Here is a 21,757-nt window from a genome sequence, read left to right as displayed (position 1 = left end):
ACTGAACATTTCTCTGAGACAGCAAGAGATAAACAGGCCGAATAGACAAGTATGGGTATCTCGGTTATAATTGTTTAAAATCATTTTCGGGATATGAGTTCGCTGGCCAGGCAGAATTTACTGAACAACCCTAGTGATCCAGACAGGATGCCGGGGTGTTTTGTTGAACCACTGTCGTCATGTTGGCGACGTTGTCCTCCACCCATGTATTGTCTATCCCTAGTTTCCCTAAGAGGGTGTTCGTGGGCTTTCTCCTTGAACCACTGGATTATTTGGAGAAAAAAATCCCACGTGACATGGATGGTTACAGGCTGAAATGATAAATGCATGAAGAGTAGGGGAAATGAATGAGTGGATTGAAGACGATTCACGGACTCTACAGAAACACTGAGACTGGAACCGTTTTTCAGTAAATACTGAAAGATTATTCCCCCCCTCCCCCACTTCTGTCATTGGGTGACTGGAAAAGGGGAATTTGTGGGAACTGACTATTATCAGGGAAAGTTAGTAGGAATGCTCAGGCTCCAGGACTGGGAGGAAATCACACACTCTTTGCATTCCAGAATTAGGATCATTAAGAGACCAGTGAGATATAGTTGGGAAACAGTAACACATTCAAAATTACTCGGGAAGCACAGCTGAGGACAGGAATCCGTGTCCCGTTGTCTATAATATATCACCAGAGTATACAAAGAGACAATAATACATGGGAGATATAATTTCACCAGGGAGTTGGGGAACAGGTCAACACACCGCCTGTAGTATATAATTTTAGTTTAGTTTAGAGATACAGCACTGAAACAGGCCCTTCGGCCCACCGAGTCTGTGCCGACCATCAACCACCCATTTATACGAATCCGACTCTAATCCCATATTCCTACCACATCCTCACCTATCCCTACATTCCCCTACCACCTACTTATACTAGGGGCAATTTATAATGCTCAATTTACCTACCAACCTGCAAGTCTTCTGGCAGGAAACCGGAGCACCCGGAGAAAACTCACACAGACACAGGGAGAACTTGCAAACGCCACACAGGCAGTACCCAGAATTGAACCCGGGTTGCTGGAGCTGTGAGGCTGCGGTGCAAACCACTGCATCACTGTGCCACCCCATGTTGCGAATAGAAAAACACCTGGAGATCTGTGAGACACATTGTGATCAGTGGGATTGGGATCAGGTCAACACACCGTCTGTAGTATATAGTGTTGAGAATAGAAAAACACCTGGAGATCTGTGAGACACATTGTGATCAGGGGGATTGGGTTCAGGTCAACCGAGTAACTGAATTTTTGAAAAGCAGAAACGCTTAACCAGTGAACGGGGGGACCATTGATCGAACATCATTAATGGGTAAAAGAACAGGGCACGTCGGCGATGGCAGGTTACAAGAGAATCAGAACTGCAGGAGCTTAGTGAGAAACAGTCAGCACGGAGTTAGGAGGCTGACATACCGTTAATCTTGTTTTGTTTCGTTTGAGGAAGCTATGTAATTTATTGAACGACAGAATAGCCCAATTACACGTTTACAGATACTTTGAAAGTTACAGGTGGAAGAATTTGCAGTAAATTGAAAGGCATTGAAATCTACCGCAGGATCGGAAAATCTTTAACTTGTGTTGCCATCCCTTCTCGAACTTTAGATCGGAAAGCTGAATTCACTGACAGTGCCATCAGTGTGGGTTTAAAAGGGTATCCATCACTACCCTCTTCTCAGGGTATCTACATACGGGTCATCAATGATCAGAGCACCATCAGCACAAATTTACAGGGCGATTGGGAATGGGAGTGGCACTAATTAGACTGCTCTGACGAAGAGACAGCATAGGCACCACGGGCCGAATGGCGTCCCTCTGTGCTGTTTCATTGTAAGATTCTATAAGGGAGAGGACCATCACCATCGCCTTCTCAGGCACCTTCACACTGGTAATACATGCAGCCCACCCACCGTCAGCACAAGGAGAGAGTGTATCTGGGTGTCAGTGTGTGTATATGTGAAAACAATTCTGGATATATTTTATCCCATTACCAATATTAATGTTGTGCAGAAACTGTATTTTCTGTTTTAAGGAATGAAATCACAGATCCCGATATAATTTCTTCTGCAAGGCACGGGAATAATGACCCTGCAGTTAGTTGTATTTGTGTTTTTTCTTTCTGACAGTTTCATTCATTTCTTGCCCCAGTGAACTCTAATTGTTAACTTCTCATTTCAGGCAGACCTGGGAACAGTAAGGCTGACCCGTCAGGTAATCGCCCTTTATTTTCACACTATCTGCTATCTCTCTGCTCTAATCCATCCCATTAAATATGAAGCTTGGGCGAAAATCTCAGCATTTTCTTTGATCACGGATTAACCCGCTGCCCAGTTGAGAGTCAGAAAGGGAGGGTGTCCCTCATACTGTGACTGAAGATCTTTAATTTTAGCTGAGAGATGACTGCTGCCTTCATGCGGAGGGACAATTACTGAGGGTCTCTGAAGAGCGAAGTGTGAAGGATCAGCACCACTGACACTGCTGCCAGTCCAAAGGTCCAGCTAACCAATCTGCGCTGACATCAAGAACACATCACCATCCAGCCCTGTCTTCATTGGCTGTACTGGGTGTGGGTGCAATTTCCTCTGCACTTTCCAGGTGCTGGGGTCTCACTGTTTTCGTCCAATGAGTCCTGAGCACGTAAACATGTGATCATTACAGCCGCGCCCATCTCCCCACTTCTGCAGGTTAGAACTATTCTGAGCCTGTCCCCACCCAGTTCTCATTGGAGCCGCTGTGTTGATGGGGATATCCGGCTGTCTCCCGATTCCCTGCTCGTTTTCACCGTGTGTTAGTATTTCCCTTCCCTTTTTTCGTGTGTAATCTATACTCTGATTTTTATTAGTGTTCTGAGTGCAGACTGATATTCCTGTCAATTCATACCTGGTGAATGGGGAGGGTCTGTGCACTGGGAACCTGTGGGTTTAACACACGAGAAGCGCTTGATATTTCTGATATTTGAAAGAGACGGAGAAGCTGAGACTGGTGAATGGGGAGGGTCCGGGCGCTGGGAAACTGTGGGTTTAACACACTATAACTGCTTGATGATATTTCTGATATTTTACAGAGATGGTGAAGTTGAGACTGGTGAATGGGGGCAGTCGGTGCGCTGGGAGAGTGGAGATTCACTACAGGGGGCAGTGGGGGACTGTGAATGACTATCTCTGGGACCTGCCGGATGCTGCTGTTGTGTGTCGGGAGCTGGGCTGCGGGACCGCGGTCTCTGCACCGGGCCGGGCTCACTTTGGGGAAGGGTCCGGACCCATTGTGACGTTGTTTGTAGAGTGTGGCGGGACCGAGGCCGCTCTGCGGGACTGTAAGTCAGCTCAATGGGATCACTATTCCTTGTCACACTCCAACGATGCCGGCGTCATCTGCTCAGGTAAAAATCTTTCTCAGTCTCTCATCTCCCGCCGTGGCTGATAGATTCTGTGAAGAAGTGAAAGTAAAACAATCCGGGACGATCCATACCCGGAAAGTCAGATGATAATAATTCCAGTTATCTCTGGTTAGAATTAATGTTAATATTAGGATCACTGTTTAAAATTATATCATTAGTATTATATTTAATAAACATTGTCCACCGGGAGCAGCCAATACCTGATACTCAGCACATTTACAATGCAGACAGTGCAGTTTCCATTGAGATTTTCCCTAGATCCGCAGTGAATGATCTGAATGGCTGGAAATGTCACAATCTCAATCCAACTCTCCATTCATCAACCCAGCAGCCGCTGCCGGGCATGTACTGTCAGCCCGGCTGTCCACCTGCAATGATCGCTTGGCCTCAGATCTGATATATCACACAGATTGTGAAGCTGAGACTGGGGAGCAGGGAAGGGAGGGAGGGAGGGAGGTTCCTCAGCCTCGGGGAGCTGAAGTAATGGGTCCGCAGTTATTGTGGGAATCACAAAGATAACTGCTCTGTCAGATCCCGCAGCTGCTTGCGCATTGCCATTTACATTTTGGCAAATATTGAGAAAGTGTAATGCACAGAATATTAAACAAAAGAGATAACATAGTTCAGGAAGCAGTTGCAACGATTAAACTCAACACCATTGAACTATGTGAAGAAAAGCGCCGAGTTTTCCTGAAATCCTGACCAGTTACTGTCAGGAGGATAGTGATCGACTTCAAGAAGACAAAGAGAGGCTGGTGAAATGGACGGACAGGTGGCAGATGAAATTTAATTCAGAGAAGTGGGAACTGGTACATTCTGGTTGGAACAAGGAGGAGAGGCAATATCACAGAATCACTGAACTGTTACAGTGCAGAAGGGGGTTATTCGGTCCATCATGTCTGCATGGGCCCTCTGAAAGAGAAATTCACTCAGTTCCATTCCCCTGCCTTCTCTCCATAACTCTGCATATTCTTCCTTTTCATATACTGTCTAATTCCCTTTTGAATGCTTCAATTGAACCTGCCTCACCACGTTCTCAGCCAGACATTCCAGATATTAAATACTTCCTGCATGAAAAAAGATTTTCCTCATGTCACTTTCGCTTTTTTTTACCAAATGCATTAAATCTGTACCCTCTCCTTCTTGGTCCTTTCACCAGTGGAAACAATTTCTCTCTATCTATTCTGTCCAGGACCCTCAGTGTTTTGAATACATCTATCAAATCACCTCTCAGCCTTCTCTTCTCCAAGGAAAACAGTCCTAACTTCTCCAATCTATCTTGATAACTGAAATTCCTCATCCCTGGAACCATTCTCATGAAACGTCTCTGTATTCTCTCCAATGCCCTCACATCTTTCCTCAAGTGCGGCGCCCAGAACTGGATGCAATACTCCAGCTGATGCCGAACTAGTGTCTCATACAAGTTCAACTTAATTCCTTGCTCTTGCACTCTATGCACCTATTAATAAAGCCCAGGGCCGTGTATGCTTTATTTAACGCTCTCTCAACCTAGCCTGCCACCGTCAATGACTTATGCACTATTAAACCAAGGTCCCTCTGCTCCTGTAACCCCTTCAGAATTGAACCCTTCGTTTGATATTTTATCTTCATGTCAGTCCGACCAAAATGAATCACTTCACAGTTCTCTGCATTGAACTTCATCCGCCAACTGCCTGCCCATTCCACCAAATTGTCAATGTCCTTTTGAAGATCTGTACTATCCTCCTCACAGTTCACGATGCTTCCAAGTTTTGTATAATCTGCAAACTTTGAAATTGTGCCCTGTACACCAAGGTTTAGTTCATTTATATATATATAGACAGGGACCTGAAGATTGAAGGATACATGGCATTTAGGAAGGGCAGGAAGCTGGGAATAGGTGGAGGGGTAGCTCTGTTAATTAATGATGGTATTAGCGCAATGGTGAGGGATGATCTAAGTTCAGGAGACCAGGATGTAGAAGCTGTTCGGGTAGAGATGAAAAATCATTAAGGCAAGAATTTGCTTGTCAGAAGTGGTGTCCAGACCACCTGACATTAACCATACTGTGGGGCGGGTTACAAATGAAGAAATGAATGGCAGCCTGTCTGAACGGTACAGTGATAATTAGGGGCGGAGTTTCGCCTAAATTTAGACTGGAAAAGTCAGATGGGCAGAGATAGCCTAGATGAGGAATGCATAGAATATTTTCGGGATAATTTCTTGGAACAGTACCTTGTGGAGCCAACCAGAGAGTAGGATATACGAGACCTGGTATTGTGCAATGAGGTAGGAATAATTAATGACCTCACAGTTAAGGTGCCCCTAGGTAGCAGCGATCATGATATGATTGAATTTTACATTCAGTTTGAGGGAGAGTAGAGTGGGTCCAAGACTAATATTTTAAACTTAAATAAGGGCAATTATGAGGACATGAATGCAGAGCTAGCTAAAGTGAATTGGCAAATCAGGTTGCGGGATAGGTCAATAGAGTTTCAGTGGCAGACATTTAAGGGAATATTTCAGATTACACAATTTCTCATATTTCAACGAGAAAGAAACATTCCAAGAGTGGGTCCCACCATCCGTGGTTAAGTGAAACAGCCAAAGGTCGTATCAAACTTAAAGAAAAAGCTTGTAATTGCGCAAAGATGGGAGGCAGGTCAAAAGATTGGATAAAATATTTTTAAAAAACAAAGGATGACAAAAATATTGATAAGTCAGGTAGCATTAGAGGACGCGAGAAGGCTAGATAGATATATAAGGACAGATAGTAAGAGTTTATATATATATATATACATTTAAAAAAAAGAAAAGAGGTAATAAAGTGAGCGTTAAACTTATAAAATGTGAGTCTGGGGAGTTAATAATGGAAAATAAGGAGATGACAGATGAATTGAACAGATATTTGGCATGGGTCTTCACTATTGAGTACAAAAGTAACATCCCAGTTTTAGCTGTAAGTCGGGAAATGGAAGGGACGGAGGAACTCTGGAAAATTGCAAACACCAGGGAAAAGGTACTGAGCAAATTGTTGGAGCTGCAGGCTGACAAGTCCCCGGGACCCGATGGACTTCATCCTCGGGTGTTAAAAGAAGTGGCAAGTGAGGTAGTTGATGCGTTAATTTTAATTTTCCAACATTCCCTAAATTCGGGGAAGGTTAATTTAGATTGGAAAATAGCGAATGCAACTCCTTTAGACAGAAAGGGAGGGAAACAGCAAGCAAGAAATTATAGGCCAATTAGTTTAACACCTGCCTTAGGGAAAATGTTACAAGCTATTATTAAAGATGTTATCGCAGGGAATTTAGAAACATTCAAGGTAATCAGGCATAGTCAACATGGATTTGTGAAAGGCAGATCATGTTTAACCAATTGATTGGAGTTCTTTGAGGGAGTTACATGTGCTGTTGGTAAAGGGGAACTGGTCGATGTATTGTACTTAGATTTCCAGAAGGCATTTGAGAAGGTGCCACATCAAAGGCTATTGCAGAAAATTAATGTTCATGGTGTAGGGGGTAACGTATTAACATGGATGGAAGATTTGTTCGTTCACAGGAAACAGAGAGTAGGCATAAATGGGTCATTTTTTTGGTTGACAAGAAGTAACGAGTGGTGTGCCATAGGGATCTGTGCTGGGGCCTCAACGTTTCACAATTTATGGAAATGACTTAGATGCAGGGACCGACGGTATGCTTGCTAAATTTGCTAATGACACAAAGATAGGTAAGAATGTAACTTGAGAAGAGGACATAAGGAGTCTGCAAAGGGATATAGATAGGTTAAGTGAGTGGGCAAAGACCTGGCAAATGGATTATAATGTAGGAAACTGGGAAATTGTCCACTTTGTGAGTATGAATAGAAGGGAAGCATATTATCTAAATGGTGAGAGATTGCAGAGCTCTGAGATACAGAGAGATATGGGCGTCTTAGTGTATGAAACGCAAAACGTTAGTATGCAGATGCAACAAGTAATTAAAAAAGCTAGGAAAATGTCATCATTTATCGCGAGTGGAATTGAATACAAAAGTAGGGAGGCTATGCTTCAGAGACACAGTGTATTGGTGAGACCACATCTGGAATATTGTGTACCATACTTGTCTCCTTATTTAAGGACTGATGTAAATGCGTTGGAGGCAGTACAGAGAAGGTTTACTCTACTAATATCTGGAATGGGTGACCTGCTATGCGAGGAAAGATTTGACAGGCTAGGCTTGCTTCCGCTGGAATTTACAAGAGGAAGAGGCGACATGATTGTAGCATATAATATCCTGAAAGGTCTTGACAGGGTGGTTGTGGAAAATATGTTTCCCCTTGTGGGAGAAGCTAGAACTAGGGGTCACTGTTTAAAAATAAGGGTCGCCCATTTAAGACAGAGATGAGGAGAATTTTTTTCTCAGTGGGTTGTGACTCTTTGGAATTCTCTTCCTCAAAAGGCAGTGGAAGCAGAGTGTTTGAATTTTTTTAAGGCAGAGGTAGGTAGATTCTTGATAACCAAGGGGGTGGAAGGTTATCGGGGGTCAGTGGAAATGTGGAGTAATCAGTTCAGCCATGAACGTATTGAATGGTGGAGCAGGCTCGACGAATCGAGTGTCCACCTCCTGCTCCTAATTTGTATGTTCATACGTATGTTCTTATTAACAGGGTATATCTGATGCATCCTCTTTATTAATTTAAACCCCTCCAGTATCTGAATTACCTCCTCTGTAACCATTGCCCGGGGTGCATCTTCTTCCTTGGCAAAGACAGGCGCAGAGAATTTAGATAATACCTGAACTATACCCGCTACCTCCATATGTAAATCCTCTTTCTGATCCCTCATCGACCCCACTCCTCCTTTTACCACCCCTTTACTATTTCTCTGTCTATAGAATACTTTGGGATTTCTTTTAATGCTTGCTGCCAGTCTCTTTTCAAGGGTACAATTAGAAAGTGGCTGCAGCCAACAGTCACCTGGGAGTATTTTTGATCAAATCGTTGAAGGTAGCAGGGCAGGTTGAGAAATTGGTTAATATTCAATGGGATGTTGGCCTTTTTAAGTGGCGGTATAGTGTAAAAAAGTAAGGAAGTTATTATGAACTTTTGTGGAACACTGGCTTCACCTCAACTGGCGTATTGTGTACAATTCAGGGCACGGGACATTAGAAGAATGTGAATGCTATAGAATGGGTGCAGAAAGGATTTACAAGGAAGGTTCAAGGGATGAAAGACTTCAGTTACAATGATAGTTTGGAGAAACTGTGGTCGCTCTCCTGAGAACAGAGAAGGCTGCGAGGAAATTTGATAGAGGTGTTCAAAATCATGAGGGGAATAGACAGAGTAGATAGAGAGAAAGTGTTCCTCTTGGCAGAAAGGTCAATAACCAGAGAACACTGTTATAAGGTGGATGGGATAAGAACCAACGTCGACATGAGGAATAAGTTATTTACACAGCGAGTGGTTAGGATCTTCTGGAATGTTCTACCTGCGAGTCTGATGGAGACAGATTCAATTGTGGCTTTCAATATGGAATTGGACAAGCACCTGAAGAGAAAATCTTTGCATGGCTATGGGGAAAGGGCAGAAGCATAGGACCAGCTGAGGAGCTCTTGCTGATAACCAGCATGGACACAACGGGCTGAATGTCCTCCTTCTGTGTTGTAAACATTCTATGATTATATGCTGACTGTTGCATCTTGCTGGTCAGAAGCTGTCTGTTCAGTTTTTAAACCTAAAACTGTGAATGTGGTTTCAAGGTAATTAATTGCATACTTTGAAGGGTAATCATGACAGACTGTAGAAAACTGGCTGCAAAACAGTCAACAAAGTGTGGGTTAAAGGTAGTTATTCAGACTGGCAAAAGGTGAGAAGTGGTGCGTGACAATCCATGCCAATGAGCTACTGCTGTGCAAATGCTTCCTATTTCTCGGTCCATTCCTAAATTTACAGTGCACAACATTAAGAAGCGGCAGAGCACACTGCACATAACAAAGATTCGGGGCCCGATAACACTCCAGCTGCAGTGCTGAAGATCAATGCTCTAAAACTAGCAACAACTGGAGCCTAGCTGATCCAGTACAGTTACAGCACTAGGATCCAACTGATACGGTGGAAAATTGCCCTGTTGCATACTTCCTCGAAAAGCAGGGAAACACTGACCAGTTCGCACCCAATCAACCGACTCCCATCAACAGCAAATCTTTCCTTGTGCTGGGTATGACTCCCCTTTCAACGTATCTCTCTGAAAATAATCCTCAATGTTTTTGTATTTTCTGTAGCTTTGTTAACCCGTATTGCTGTTGTATTCATTTTTCTATCTGTTCCCCTGAATCCCATTGCTCCTCGACACAATTTAGATTATCATTGTCCAAGGAAAATGTGTTCTCATTCTTCCTACCCTAATCTGTAAGTGTACATTTATCTGCATTAGAATTCATTTACAATTTCGTTAACGTCATGTATTTTATCACAATTTGCCTTAGTATTAACCATTGTCCCAAGTACATGTCATTAATGAATATTGTAATTGTATGTCCCTTTCCTGAGTCGAAATCATTTATGCAAAATATGATCAATAGTACTCCCAGCATCAGTTCTTGTCGCACAATACTTCTTGCACAGTTCTAACTGCCCAAAATACTTTTTGTTTGCACACAGCTGAACACTACTGTAGATGTGCCCTGACCAGGATTTTTTTTAGCTGTAGCATCATTTCTAGCCCCTTGTATTCCGTTCCTCCAGATATAAAGCCCAGCATTCCATTTGCTGTTTTTTTTTCTGTCCTTGCCCTTGATCCTGAAGTCTATTTTCCGTTTTTTCACCATTTCGAAAATACTGGAACATTTTAAATTCCAAATTGGATACCTCACACTTGCCAATATTGTAATAGTTTTACACAGTCACTTAATCTACTTTTTTTCTTGTTGCAAATTTATGCTTAAAATATGCATGATTACAATATCGTTGAATTTTTTCAATGGCAATATTGAGTATGTCAATTATATGTGGCTTTCTATTCAGCCATCTAAATCATTAATAAATAGTAGAGGTTCCTGTGGGACGGCGCCATCACATCCTGCCCGTTAGATGATCTGCCCATTATCCCTGCTGTCTGTCTCCTGCCACTTAGCTCACGTCCTAAGTAGTCAATAATTTGCTCTAAATCCTATGAGCTGCAACTTTAGCCAACAATCAGTTATGAGGGATTTTGTTGTTTGCTTTCTGGAAGTCCATCTGATTAACATCCATTGAGCTTCCCCTGCCCTCTACTTTAGTTACCTCCACAAAACAATTGATCAGGTTCATCAGGCATGATCTACCTTTTACAAATGCATGTTGCCTATCTCTGATTGGCTGCAACTTTTCAAGGTGATCAGACACTCCATCTTTAAATGTACACTCTGGTAATTCCCTGACAACAGCTGTTAGGCGAACCAATCTATAATTCCCTCGATTCCCTCGCTAACATACTTTAAATAGCCGTGTAACAATTGCAATTTTCTAATTACTGTCCCAGCAGTTTGCTCTCAATCATTAACAAAGTGATGGAAGGTGTGGTTTACAGCGCTACCAAGCAGTACTTACCAATAAACTACTCACTGATGCTCAGTTTGGGTTTGTCGGACCACTCAGCTTCAGGCCTCATTACACCCTTTGTCCAAAAATGGAAAAAAAGAGCTGAATTCCAGAAGTGAGATGAAAGTGACTGTCCTCGACGTCAAGGCAGCTTTTGGTCAACTGTAACAACAAGGAACCTTAAGAAAAGTGACGTCCATGTCCATACTGATGCAAAGTAATTATGTATAATTCCCGCCATTTCCTTATTTTCATTTATAATATCACCATTGTCATTTTAATGAGGCCACATTGCTCTTACTTACAAACTATTTTAGAAATTATTGTAAAAGTATTGTAGCTATTGCGATCTATTTTGTCACCCTTTGCTATTCTTTGTATATCTGCCATTCACGAGAATCTGGGCTCTTTTCCCTATTTTCCCATGTTTTTGTTTTCTTTTATACTTATGATGTTACTGTGTCTTGCATGCCAGTCCATAATAGAAGAGGTGAGTTTGGAATTGGACCATTCAATGCTGTGATCATTGCGTTGAGTTTACTTGACGATGGCAGGCTTGTCCCATTCACTGCATCAGGGAAGCTATGGAGATCTATAAACACCACAACGTCCCCCTAACAGTGGCCTGCTCCTCAGTGGATATCTGGTTGTCTCTCCTCAAGAGACACACCATCCCCTGCTCTGCAGCCAACATACCACGACCAGAACAATAGTATGGATTGACCTGCCACGATACACTGTAGCTGACCAAACAGCAGCAAGCACAATGGCATGTACTGACCTTTCACGGAATATAATTAACAGACCAATAGCAGCTAGAACAAGCACCTGTAATAACCTAAGATCCTGTCCTTATTCCCATTCTCCACTACATATAAACCGATCGCTTCCACCAGTTCCAGTTGTTTCTCCAGACAATGGACAGAGTACACTGCCCAAAACGTCGAGGTCTGCCAGTATTTCTAGCAACTGTTTTGTCAAGAAAGCAACAGCTGTTTTCACCGCAGATTCAAGTGTTGAAAAACTGTAAAATTGTCTTACTCAAATATTGCATGTTTTAGTTTTTCCTCTCCCGGTATTGCCTATTTACGTTAGATTTCCAACTTTGCTCTACCCCCGCAGCCAGCCCCCACCAGCTTCCCTTCACCCACTTACTAGTTTAAGAAACCTGTAACAACCTTATTTATCCTTTATTCTAGGACCCTGATCCCAACCCGGTTCAGGTGAAGCGCATTCCAACAGAACAGTTGTTTAATATCCCAGTACAAGTGGTGGGTACCATGAAAAGTAACACCTCTTTCCAACATCAACACCTTCAACCACGTGTTGACCTCCCTATTCCCCCACCCCCCACTCCCCATTCAAATGTGCAAGCGGCTTGTATAATAATCCAGAGATTATAATCCTTGAGATCTTCTTTTATAGTTCAGCACCAGGTACTCTCTGAAAAGAAACTCTTGCCTTTTCTTTCCTATGCTGTTGGTCCATACATGGTCCACAACGACTGGATATTTCCCCTGCATTCTCGCAATCTGATTTGAGATATCCCTCACTTCGCACAAGTTGGGCAAATACTGTTTGGGACTCCTAATAACCTAATGACTGAACTACTTAAAAGTATCACATTATTCTCGACTCCTCCACCTTTTGCACAGCCTCCTGTTCCAACGTATCCCGGTCAACATTCTGGCTGCCCTTCTGACAGTCTTCATCCTTATCCTCACAAATAGCCAGTACATTGTTCCTGTTGGATAGATTCATTTTCTGCATATCCTCGTTCACCAACAAATCTGGATTTCCATTGCTGTGCACTAGAAGCTGCAACAACCTCATTCTGACCCCGCACCTCTCTACAAGATGTGACTAAAATCTGTAGCAAACTGTCCAATACTCCTTTTGCTGCGGTATGTTTTGGAGTATCTCCAATTCCCACTCCAGCTCTATGACCCTGTGCCAGAGAGTTTCCAGGTGGAGACATCTACTATGGACATGCTCCCTCGGGATAATTCCGTTATCCACAAAATCCTATATCCAGAAAAAAATAACTGCTCTGCGAGAACATAGGCTGTCTTTATTTAAAAGGTAAAATTATGTGTAAATGCATTTTAGCTTTAAAGCTATTTTACTGGTTAGCTAACGCCGAAACACTAAGCACTCACCAATTAACTTAGTACTTATTTGTAAATTATCCACGTCCCCTCATACTCTGACCTGACAACTGCTTCCCCTCTATTTGTCTGGTCTCTGCCTCTCTGCTGCTGCTGGCCGTGGCGCCCTGTTAAATCTGTGACTCCACTCACTTACTGAAGCTTAACAGACAAAAGAAGGCACCTCCTTACAAACCCACGCCCTCTGCCACTTAGAAGGACAAGGACAGCAGATGGATGGTAGAAGCACCATTTGCAGGTTCCCCTCCAAGCCGCACACCATCCTGATTTGGAACTATATCAACGTTTCATCACCACAGCTGGGTCAAATCCTGGAACTCCCTTCCTAACAGCACTGTGGGTGTACTGAGAGCGCATGCACTGCAGCAGTACAAGAAGGCGGCTCACCACCATCGTTGCAAGGGCAATTCGGGTTGGGTAATAAATGCTGGCCTAGCCAAAAACCTCCACTCCCTGTGAACGAATGAAAAAAAAAAACTCCTTTTCCCCCTGTCCACCGAATTCTTACTCTGAGCAAACTCTAACTTCCCACTATTTTCATAATGTATTCAGTTAACATTGCAATCTGTGGTAACACTCTGCCTTACTAGAAGACTAAAAATAGAAACACAGAAAATAGGACTAGGAGTTGGCATAGGCCAGTCGGCCCTTCGGGCCTGCCAAGCCATTATAAAAACATGTTTGATCATCAAAATCATTACCCTGTTTCGTTTCGTCCCCATACCCCTTGATCCCTTTGGCATTAAGAAAGATATCCATCTCCTTCTTGAAAATATGTAATTGTTTGGCCTCCCCTGCCTTCTGCGGTAGAGAATTCCGCAGGTTCACCACCCACTGAGTGAAGACATTTCTCCTCATCTCGGTTCTAAATAGCATACCCCATATCCTGAGACTGTGACACCTGGTTCTGGACTCTCCAGCCATCGGGAACATCTTCCCTGCATCGAGCCTGCCTCGTCCTGTTCGAATTTTATAGGTTTCAATGTGGCTCTATCTCGTTCTTCTAAACACTAGTGAATATAGGCCCAGTGGACCCAATCTCTCCTCATACGTAAATCCTGCCATCCTAGAAACCAGCCTAGTAAATCTTCTTTGCACTCTGTCCATGGCAAGGGCATCCTTTCTCAGATAAGGAGACCAAAACTGCACACAGTACTCCAGATGTGGTCTCACCAAGGCCCTGAAGTAAGACATCCCTGTTCCTGCACTCAAAGCCACTTGCAATGAAGTCTAATGTTATGTGCCTTTGCAGGCTCATTCAAGTTGCAACAGTTTAGACCGTTTCCAGCTGACAGTAATTACCCCAGATCGGACAATCACAGCTGATTGACTGCTTACTGCGAACTTGACTTGCACGATTAACTGCTAACATGAACTGCCTTGCAGCTTTTCTATATTACAAGTTAAATTCTAAATGTTAAGGCTAGATTTCAGTTTTACACACTAATTACCAAATTCTACACTTCCCACTCTGTTTATAACACATGCAGCTAAAGGTACACACAATGCCTAAAACCTTTGACTTAACTCGACCGACCTCAGAACTTGCAGAAGAACATTGCCCAGGCAATCAATTTCAGTTCAAGAAGAAGGTTCTGACAACGGTTTCAATGGCAAATAAATTTGAACAATAACTGCCAGAGATGTCCACATCCCTCATGAAGAAAAGCAGCTCCTAAATGGCCTTGTTTTGTATTTGTTCTCCTGATCGTCTCTAGCGCATCTATCAAACCCCTTAAACATTTTATACACGTCAACTCGATAAGGTCTAATCATTCTAAACGCAATCTACTGTAAACAAAGTTTATGCAACTTGTCTTCATAATGTAATGCTTTAAGCATTGTTGTCATTCCAGTGACTCTGTCCAGCACCACCTCCAAAGCCAATGGTTTTGTGAAGTGCGGTGCACAAAAGCGACAACAGATACAACAGAAACATCACATCCTTCTGAGTTTTATATTCCAAGCACCAAGAGATAAAGACCAAGAATTGATCAGCGTTTGAAAGAAGAATTGTTAACTTTTGAGTATTCAGCAAACTTCTTAAAGAGGTCCTGTAGTAATTTTTGTGAGGAAAGGACACAGACCTGAAACATAACTCTCTTGTTCTCGCCACAGTTGCTGCTAGCCCTGCTCAGTATTTGCAGCATTTTCTATTTCATTTCAGATCTCCAACAGCCGCAGTATTTTACTTTTGTGTTGCTGTAGTAATTCTAATTGCAATTTGATAGATAATTTGTGTAAAGTATGGCTGGATAATCGTGTAGATAAAATTCTACTTTTTTTTTTACCCATTTTCTATTTTGCTGTTTCTGTGCAGAGGATGATTTAGAAATTATTTGGATTTGTATTTGTTTCCAATGCAGGGAAACCTGAACCTCGATTGGTTGGTGGGATGAACAGATGCTCCGGCCGGGTGGAGGTGCTACATGGAGACCAGTGGGGGACGCTGTGTGACCTTTACTTTGATATGGAAGACGCCAACGTGGTCTGTGAGCACCTACAGTGTGGGACAGTAAACTCAATCCCGGGAGGAGCTCACTTTGGGAAGGGAACTGGTCCAGTGTGGAAGGAAAATTTCAGGTGTCGGGGGAACGAGACGCGATTGTGGGATTGTCCTGTTTCATCCTGGGAACAGTTTAGCTTCTCACATGAAAACGATGCAAGTGTCATCTGTACGGGTGAGTCATCTCAGTCAATTCAACTAAAATACACCAACTGTTCTGCTGTCAAGCATCATTGACTATTTCCACAGGTCGCTGATTCACTAGTTTTGTTAATACCATAATTCCTTTGTCAGCAAGATTCTGAGAAATGTTTCCGGGTGTTTTGGTCTGAATTAAATTACAAATGAATCAAATCTTCACTCCAGTAAACATTTAATACATACAATGACTAGTTGTTAGTACTTCTCGTCATATAATATCTATTTCCGGGTAAATCTGGGGTATTATTGAAGGGCTTTCGAATCAGGAAGATGCTTCCAGGACCACTGCCATGGAATGGAAATGTTGCTCGAGCACTGAAACTGTTATCAATGTAGGCAGTTGAAATATGAATGATCATGGAATTCTCTGCAAAGATCATCTGTTTAATAGAAAACACTGTGAACTTGATGCCAGATAAATAGTGTGAGCTTTATTTTAATTTCCGTTGCACCAAGTGCAATTAAATGATAGTGAATGACGAAATTCGTTATTTCACCAATGTGCTATGTCTTTGATTATTTCACAAACTTGATGTAAATTGCAATTCTCCCAGTTTCCAGGATTACATTTATCTCTCAGCCAGCACTCTCATATAACAGGTTATCTGCTCAGTTATCTGATCACTGTATGTGGGACATTGCTCAGTGCAAAAGTGTTCCCACGTTTCACAATTTAAAATATAGGTAATAAAAACAGTAAGAGCTGGAAATACTCAGAAGTTCTGGCAGCATGTATGGTGAGAGAAACCGTATCAACCTTTCAGTTTGCGGATCTTTCATCAGAACTTACAGACTTAACATGTTTTAAAGAAAGGGGGAAACAAAGAAAGAACGAAATGAACAGTCTGTGATATGGTGAAAGACTGGAGAGATTAAATGGTAAAAGGGACAATGCAAAGCAAAAGTATGTTGGAATACGTCAAGTGAAAAGCACATTTTATGTGGAGGTACAAATTGGAAGGCAAGATCTCGTCCAAAACAGAAAAAAGGGGAGGGAATCTGATCTGAAATTTCTGAACTCTGTGTTCATTCCAAAATGGTGCAGAGAGTCTCGTGGAAAGAAGAAGTGCTGTTTCTCAAACTTCTGTTATCCTGCATTGGAACTGTGCAGGAGAAAGAGGAGGGAGAGGTCAGAGTGGGAGTGGAGTATACAATGAAAATGGCAGGCAACTGGAAGCTAAAGGTAAAGCTTCCAGACTGAGCAATGGTATTCTGCAAAGTAATCACTCATCTCTGTTTGGTCTGCCAATGTAAATGAGACGGCATCATGATCAGCCAATACAGTAAATGCAGAGTACAAAATAGAAAGCAGGACAGTTAAATCGTTGTTTCACTTGGAAGCGGTATTTGGGGGCTTCGATGCAGCGAAAGGTGGAGGTAACAGTGCGGTGTTTGCATCTTCTGCACTTTCATGGGGAGGTCCTGTGGGAAGGGGTGTTGAGAATGATTGAAGAGAGCATTAGGGTGCCACAAAGCGAATGGACCATTCAGAATGTTAAAAGTGGAGCGAAGGGGAAGATGTGTTTGGTAGTGGCATCAAATTAAAGGTGGTGGAAATGGTAGAAGATGATCGATTGAATATGAAAGCTGATGGAGTGGAAGATGAGGAAAAGCAGAATCCTATCATGGTTCTGGGAGGAGTAAAGGGTGAAAGCAGAAGTTTGGGAAATGGAATATGCGTGCTTGAGGGCCCTGTCAACCATGGTGGGTGGATGAGGAGGTGAGGAGAGTCCTCGGTTGAGGGAAAGGGAAGACATATCTGGAAGCACTGGTATGGAAGGTTGCATCCGCAGACAGATACAATGCAGATGGAGAAAGTGGAAGAATGTGATAGAGTCATTAGAGGAATCGTGGTGTGAGGAATCATAGACAAGGTAACTGTGAGAGTCACTGGGCTTACTCTTTATATTGGTTAATAGTCTATCCCCAGAATCAGAGACAGAGATGTTGTGGAAGGGAACGGAAGAGTTGAAGATGGACCATGTGAAGATGAGGAAGAAAAATTGGAAGAAACGTTGATGATATTTTCAAGTACAGGGCAAGATCAGGAAATATCAGTTCATGTAGACAGGAGAACGACCTTCAGTCCCTCGGGTCAGCATATATTGCATTAGTGACTACAATTCAAAAGTACTTCATTGCCTGTGAAGCGATTTGAGACGTCATCGGAAGCATTGTCTCAAATTAAACTTGTCTGTTTCCCTCCATATGGGAGAAAGGGAACTGTCATCTGTCAGGAGCCATTTAAAGCCCCTGGTCCATCCTTCGGTCTCATCACTTATCAATAGCCGGTATGTACCGCGCTCACCCCCAGTTCATTTTACCCCTTTTCCCCAGTTTAGCTAGCGGAAGCTACTCGGTATGTCTCTAAAATGTTTTTACTGAGAAAAGGTAATGGTGAAGAACAGCTTCCGACAAGCCTTCTGAATAATGATGACAGAAATCGTAACCATTAAAATTAATAATTTTTCTGGTGGCAGTAAATTATGAGATATTTTGCTTCAGTTTCACCATTCTCAATGTGTTTCATATTGTAGATGAAAATTGGTCACTAAAGCTGACTAACGGGGGAAGCTGGTGTGATGGGCGAGTGGAGATTTACTACACCGGCAGCTGGGGGAGATTGCAGGACAGACACTGGACCCTAAATGATGCCAACGTGGTCTGTACACAGCTGGGCTGCGGTGAAGCGACAGCCACTTATAACTATTCAAAGGACGGAGAGAGTGAAGGACCCGTCTGGGTGAATGCTGTCCAGTGTGAAGGAAACGAATTGCAGCTCCAGAACTGCAGCTTATTCACATTGAATTCGTCTCTCACTGACAGTATGGACGTTGGGGTCCTGTGTTCAGGTAAACAAATTCTTCACTGCTTTTACAATAACAAAGAAGTGAAATGTCTAATCTGCTGAGAAAAGTGATAATATAGGTTACTTGTTGCTGGGTGTCTCAAACCAGTAATTTCACTCGAGGGGAAGGGGTGAGGATGGGTGGCGGGTGGGGAGCTGGGGCTGGATGGTGGTAGTGTGCGGAGAGAGAGGACACGGACACAATGAAGCAACAAGATTTTTTTTATAACAGAACTTTCATTTAACACATACATCACAAGGAGTTTAACAGGAATGTAATCGGCAGAAAACTGACACAGAGCAAAACAAAGAGATGTTAGAGTGGGTGACTAAATTCTTAGTCGAAAGACTGGATTTGAAGAGCTGGAGACACAGAAATGTTTCGCGGGAAAATTCTGATCTGTGGGGGTCAGATGGTAAAGACAAGACTGAAAGTTGTGGGCAATGGAAGTGGGTGATGAGCAAGAAGCGGGATTCAGAGAAATGCAGAGCTCTTGAAATGATTCAGGCTGCAGGCGGTTATACTGATGGCAGGGGTAGAGCATGAAGGTGTCTGAACATGAAGATCATAATGGAAAACACGAGGCATTGGCGTATGGGAAACCAGTGAGTGCAGTGGCGCTCCTGAGAAAGGCTTCATGTAGGAGAAGCAACAATGCTTTGGATGAGCTGATGTTTCTGGAGGGTGCAGGATGGGTAATCGCCCAGGAGAACATTGAAATATTCGGTTCTACAGGCAACAAAGCATAGGTGAGCATTTCGGCAGCAGATGGGCTGAGGCAGGAAGGGAGGTGAATGATGATGGAGGTGAAAGATAACGGCCTTGTGATAAATAGAATATGGAATTGGACTCTCAGCTCTGCTATCCAATCCAGCGTCGAGCTTGCAATCAGTTCCATTGTACAGTATGTAAGTGGAGGTAGCTGTGTGGGAGTTGTTCTGGTGTAAGTTTCATTAGACTGTGTATAAAAGTAGACAGATGTTTTGGACTTGCGCTTGAAAGTTCCATTGTGCAGCATGAAAATGCAGGCATATGTTCTGGGGATGTTGTATTATGCAGAATGTAAGTGTGGACAGATGTTTTGGGGTTGTTCCAATGAACATTTATTTACATATGCCAGAGTGGAACTTACAACATATGAGATATTTAATGATTCAGTTTTGATACCGATTGGTTGGACTAAGTACTTTCTTCAGAAACAGTGGAAATCTTGACCTCACAGCTCCTGTCTTTGCAATCGGCTCCAGTCTGACAGCTCCCAGTTCTGGCTTCTTGAGCATTCCTGATTTTAATTGCGCACCATTGGCGGCTGTGCTTGAAACTGCAAAGGTCACACGCTCTCGAATTACTTGCTTAAATCTCTTTGCCTGTCAACCTGTCTTTCCTGCTTTAAGATGCTCCATAAAACTAACTCTTTGACTTAGCGTTTGGTCATCTGAACTAATTTAGTCTTAGGTGCTTTGTGTTAAAATTGCTTTGATATCACTCCTGAATCGCGCCTTGGAATCTTTGATTACGTTAATGGCGCTAGATCAATGCAACTCACTTGTTAGTCAAGATAAAGGAAAGAGGAGATGGCAGTGAACGTCTGACCAAGATAACAAATAAGGGGAACATACATGGACAAGGAACAGATACAGTTAGATAACATGAGTATAAATTGACAGTTAATCACGTGACTGCTTGCCTGACAACAACGGACACAAGCATTCAAAACATACACGGTAAACTGAAGACCATAACTTGTCAAAGCCAGATCTAGTAGGACATCTGAAATATTTCTGTTCTTTATATTCTATGTAATAAGTAAGTGCAAACACATATTCTGCTGGATAGTTTCATTTACCTGTCAAAGGTGCATTTAACATTTTTGATTTATCTGGTGATGGGACAATGAGTTGGACTGAGTGATGAGGTGAATGTGTATTGAACTTATAATCCTCATGTACTGTTGTCCAACAGATCACGTGCAGTTAAGGCTGTCCGGCGGTGGAAGCCCATGTACTGGCCGAGTGGAGATTTATTACAATCGTACATGGGGCTCAGTTTGTGCTGATTCCTGGGATCTGGCGGACGCTGACGTGGTTTGCAAACAGCTGGGTTGTGGAAAAGCATTGGACATGTCACTTACTGCATCTTGTGGACCAGACTCAGGGCCAGTTTGGTTGGATGAACTGAACTGTTCCGGTAACGAATCATTTCTCTGGGAATGTCCCTCAGCATCGTGGGATAACCACGACTGTTCTCATGAAGAAGATGTGAGGATCATGTGTTCAGGTAAGGGTGCTTCCATATGCCCATTTTCCGTAGTGTTGCGCACGTGGCTTCACAGGGAAGATATTACATCGAATTACATACAATGTACAGCACAGAATCTGGCCATTCGGTCTAACTGTTCAATTTGGTGTTCATGTTGCCCACGAGTGTAGCCCACTTTACTGCATCTAACCCTCTTTGCATGTCCTCCTACTTCTTTCTCCCTCATGTACCTACTCACCTTTCCTTAAAGACATCAGTGCTATTCAACTCAACAATTGTATGTGTAAAATACAAAATCTGCTGAACTTCTTATGAGATTTATTCATGATTATCCTATATTCATGATCACTACCTTCGGTCTCTGTCACTTTATGAGTGATTAGTGCCTCTGTATCACGATATCTCTTTGCTTCTCTACATCATTTTCACTCTTATTTTACAAGAAATACGTGGCCTCTTTATTCTTCCTACCAACACTCAGCACCACAGACTTATCTGTATTAAAACTAATTTGATAATTGCATGCCCATTCGGCCCATTTAGTCATGTCTTCCCGTATTTTGTCTCAGTCTTCCTTAGTGTTAACTGTATCCCCAAATTGCTGTCATCTTAAATTTTGAAATTATGTCTCCCATGCCAAAGCCCAAACCGTTTATGTAAATGTTGAGCAGCAGTGAATCCAGCCCTGTGGAACACCACTTCCCACATTCTGCCATTCTGGGTTACCACTTTTAACCCTGATGACGTGCTTTGTAGCTAGTTTTCTACCATTCTTCCACTGATCTCTTGACTCCACATGCTCT

The 21,757-nt window shown here is 42.7% G+C and overlaps 1 protein-coding gene across 1 annotated transcript; it reads left to right on the top strand.

Moving 5' to 3' along the window:
• Nucleotides 1-2,222: 2,222 nt before the first annotated feature.
• On the top strand, nt 2,223-19,241 carry LOC137359227 (deleted in malignant brain tumors 1 protein-like). Its single transcript, XM_068025287.1, has 5 exons — nt 2,223-2,252; nt 3,106-3,420; nt 15,506-15,820; nt 18,384-18,572; nt 19,108-19,241. Exons 2-5 carry the CDS (start codon nt 3,108-3,110, stop codon nt 19,239-19,241), a joined length of 951 nt encoding a protein of 316 aa, XP_067881388.1. The 5' UTR covers nt 2,223-2,252; nt 3,106-3,107.
• The last annotated feature ends 2,516 nt before the right edge of the window (nt 19,242-21,757 follow it).

The sequence above is a fragment of the Heterodontus francisci genome, unplaced genomic scaffold (assembly GCF_036365525.1).
Source record: "Heterodontus francisci isolate sHetFra1 unplaced genomic scaffold, sHetFra1.hap1 HAP1_SCAFFOLD_124, whole genome shotgun sequence".
Classification (NCBI taxonomy): domain Eukaryota; kingdom Metazoa; phylum Chordata; class Chondrichthyes; order Heterodontiformes; family Heterodontidae; genus Heterodontus; species Heterodontus francisci.
This window is presented reverse-complemented; position numbering and strand designations above follow the sequence as displayed.

Excerpts from the sequence above, each read along its gene's own strand:
- LOC137359227 (XM_068025287.1), top strand. The coding sequence starts at position 3,108 with ATGGTGAAGTTGAGACTGGTGAATGGGGGCAGTCGGTGCGCTGGGAGA. Across the intron at positions 3,421-15,505 it reads TGCCGGCGTCATCTGCTCAG|GGAAACCTGAACCTCGATTG; the intron begins GTAAAAATCTTT and ends TTTCCAATGCAG. Across the intron at positions 15,821-18,383 it reads TGCAAGTGTCATCTGTACGG|ATGAAAATTGGTCACTAAAG; the intron begins GTGAGTCATCTC and ends TTCATATTGTAG.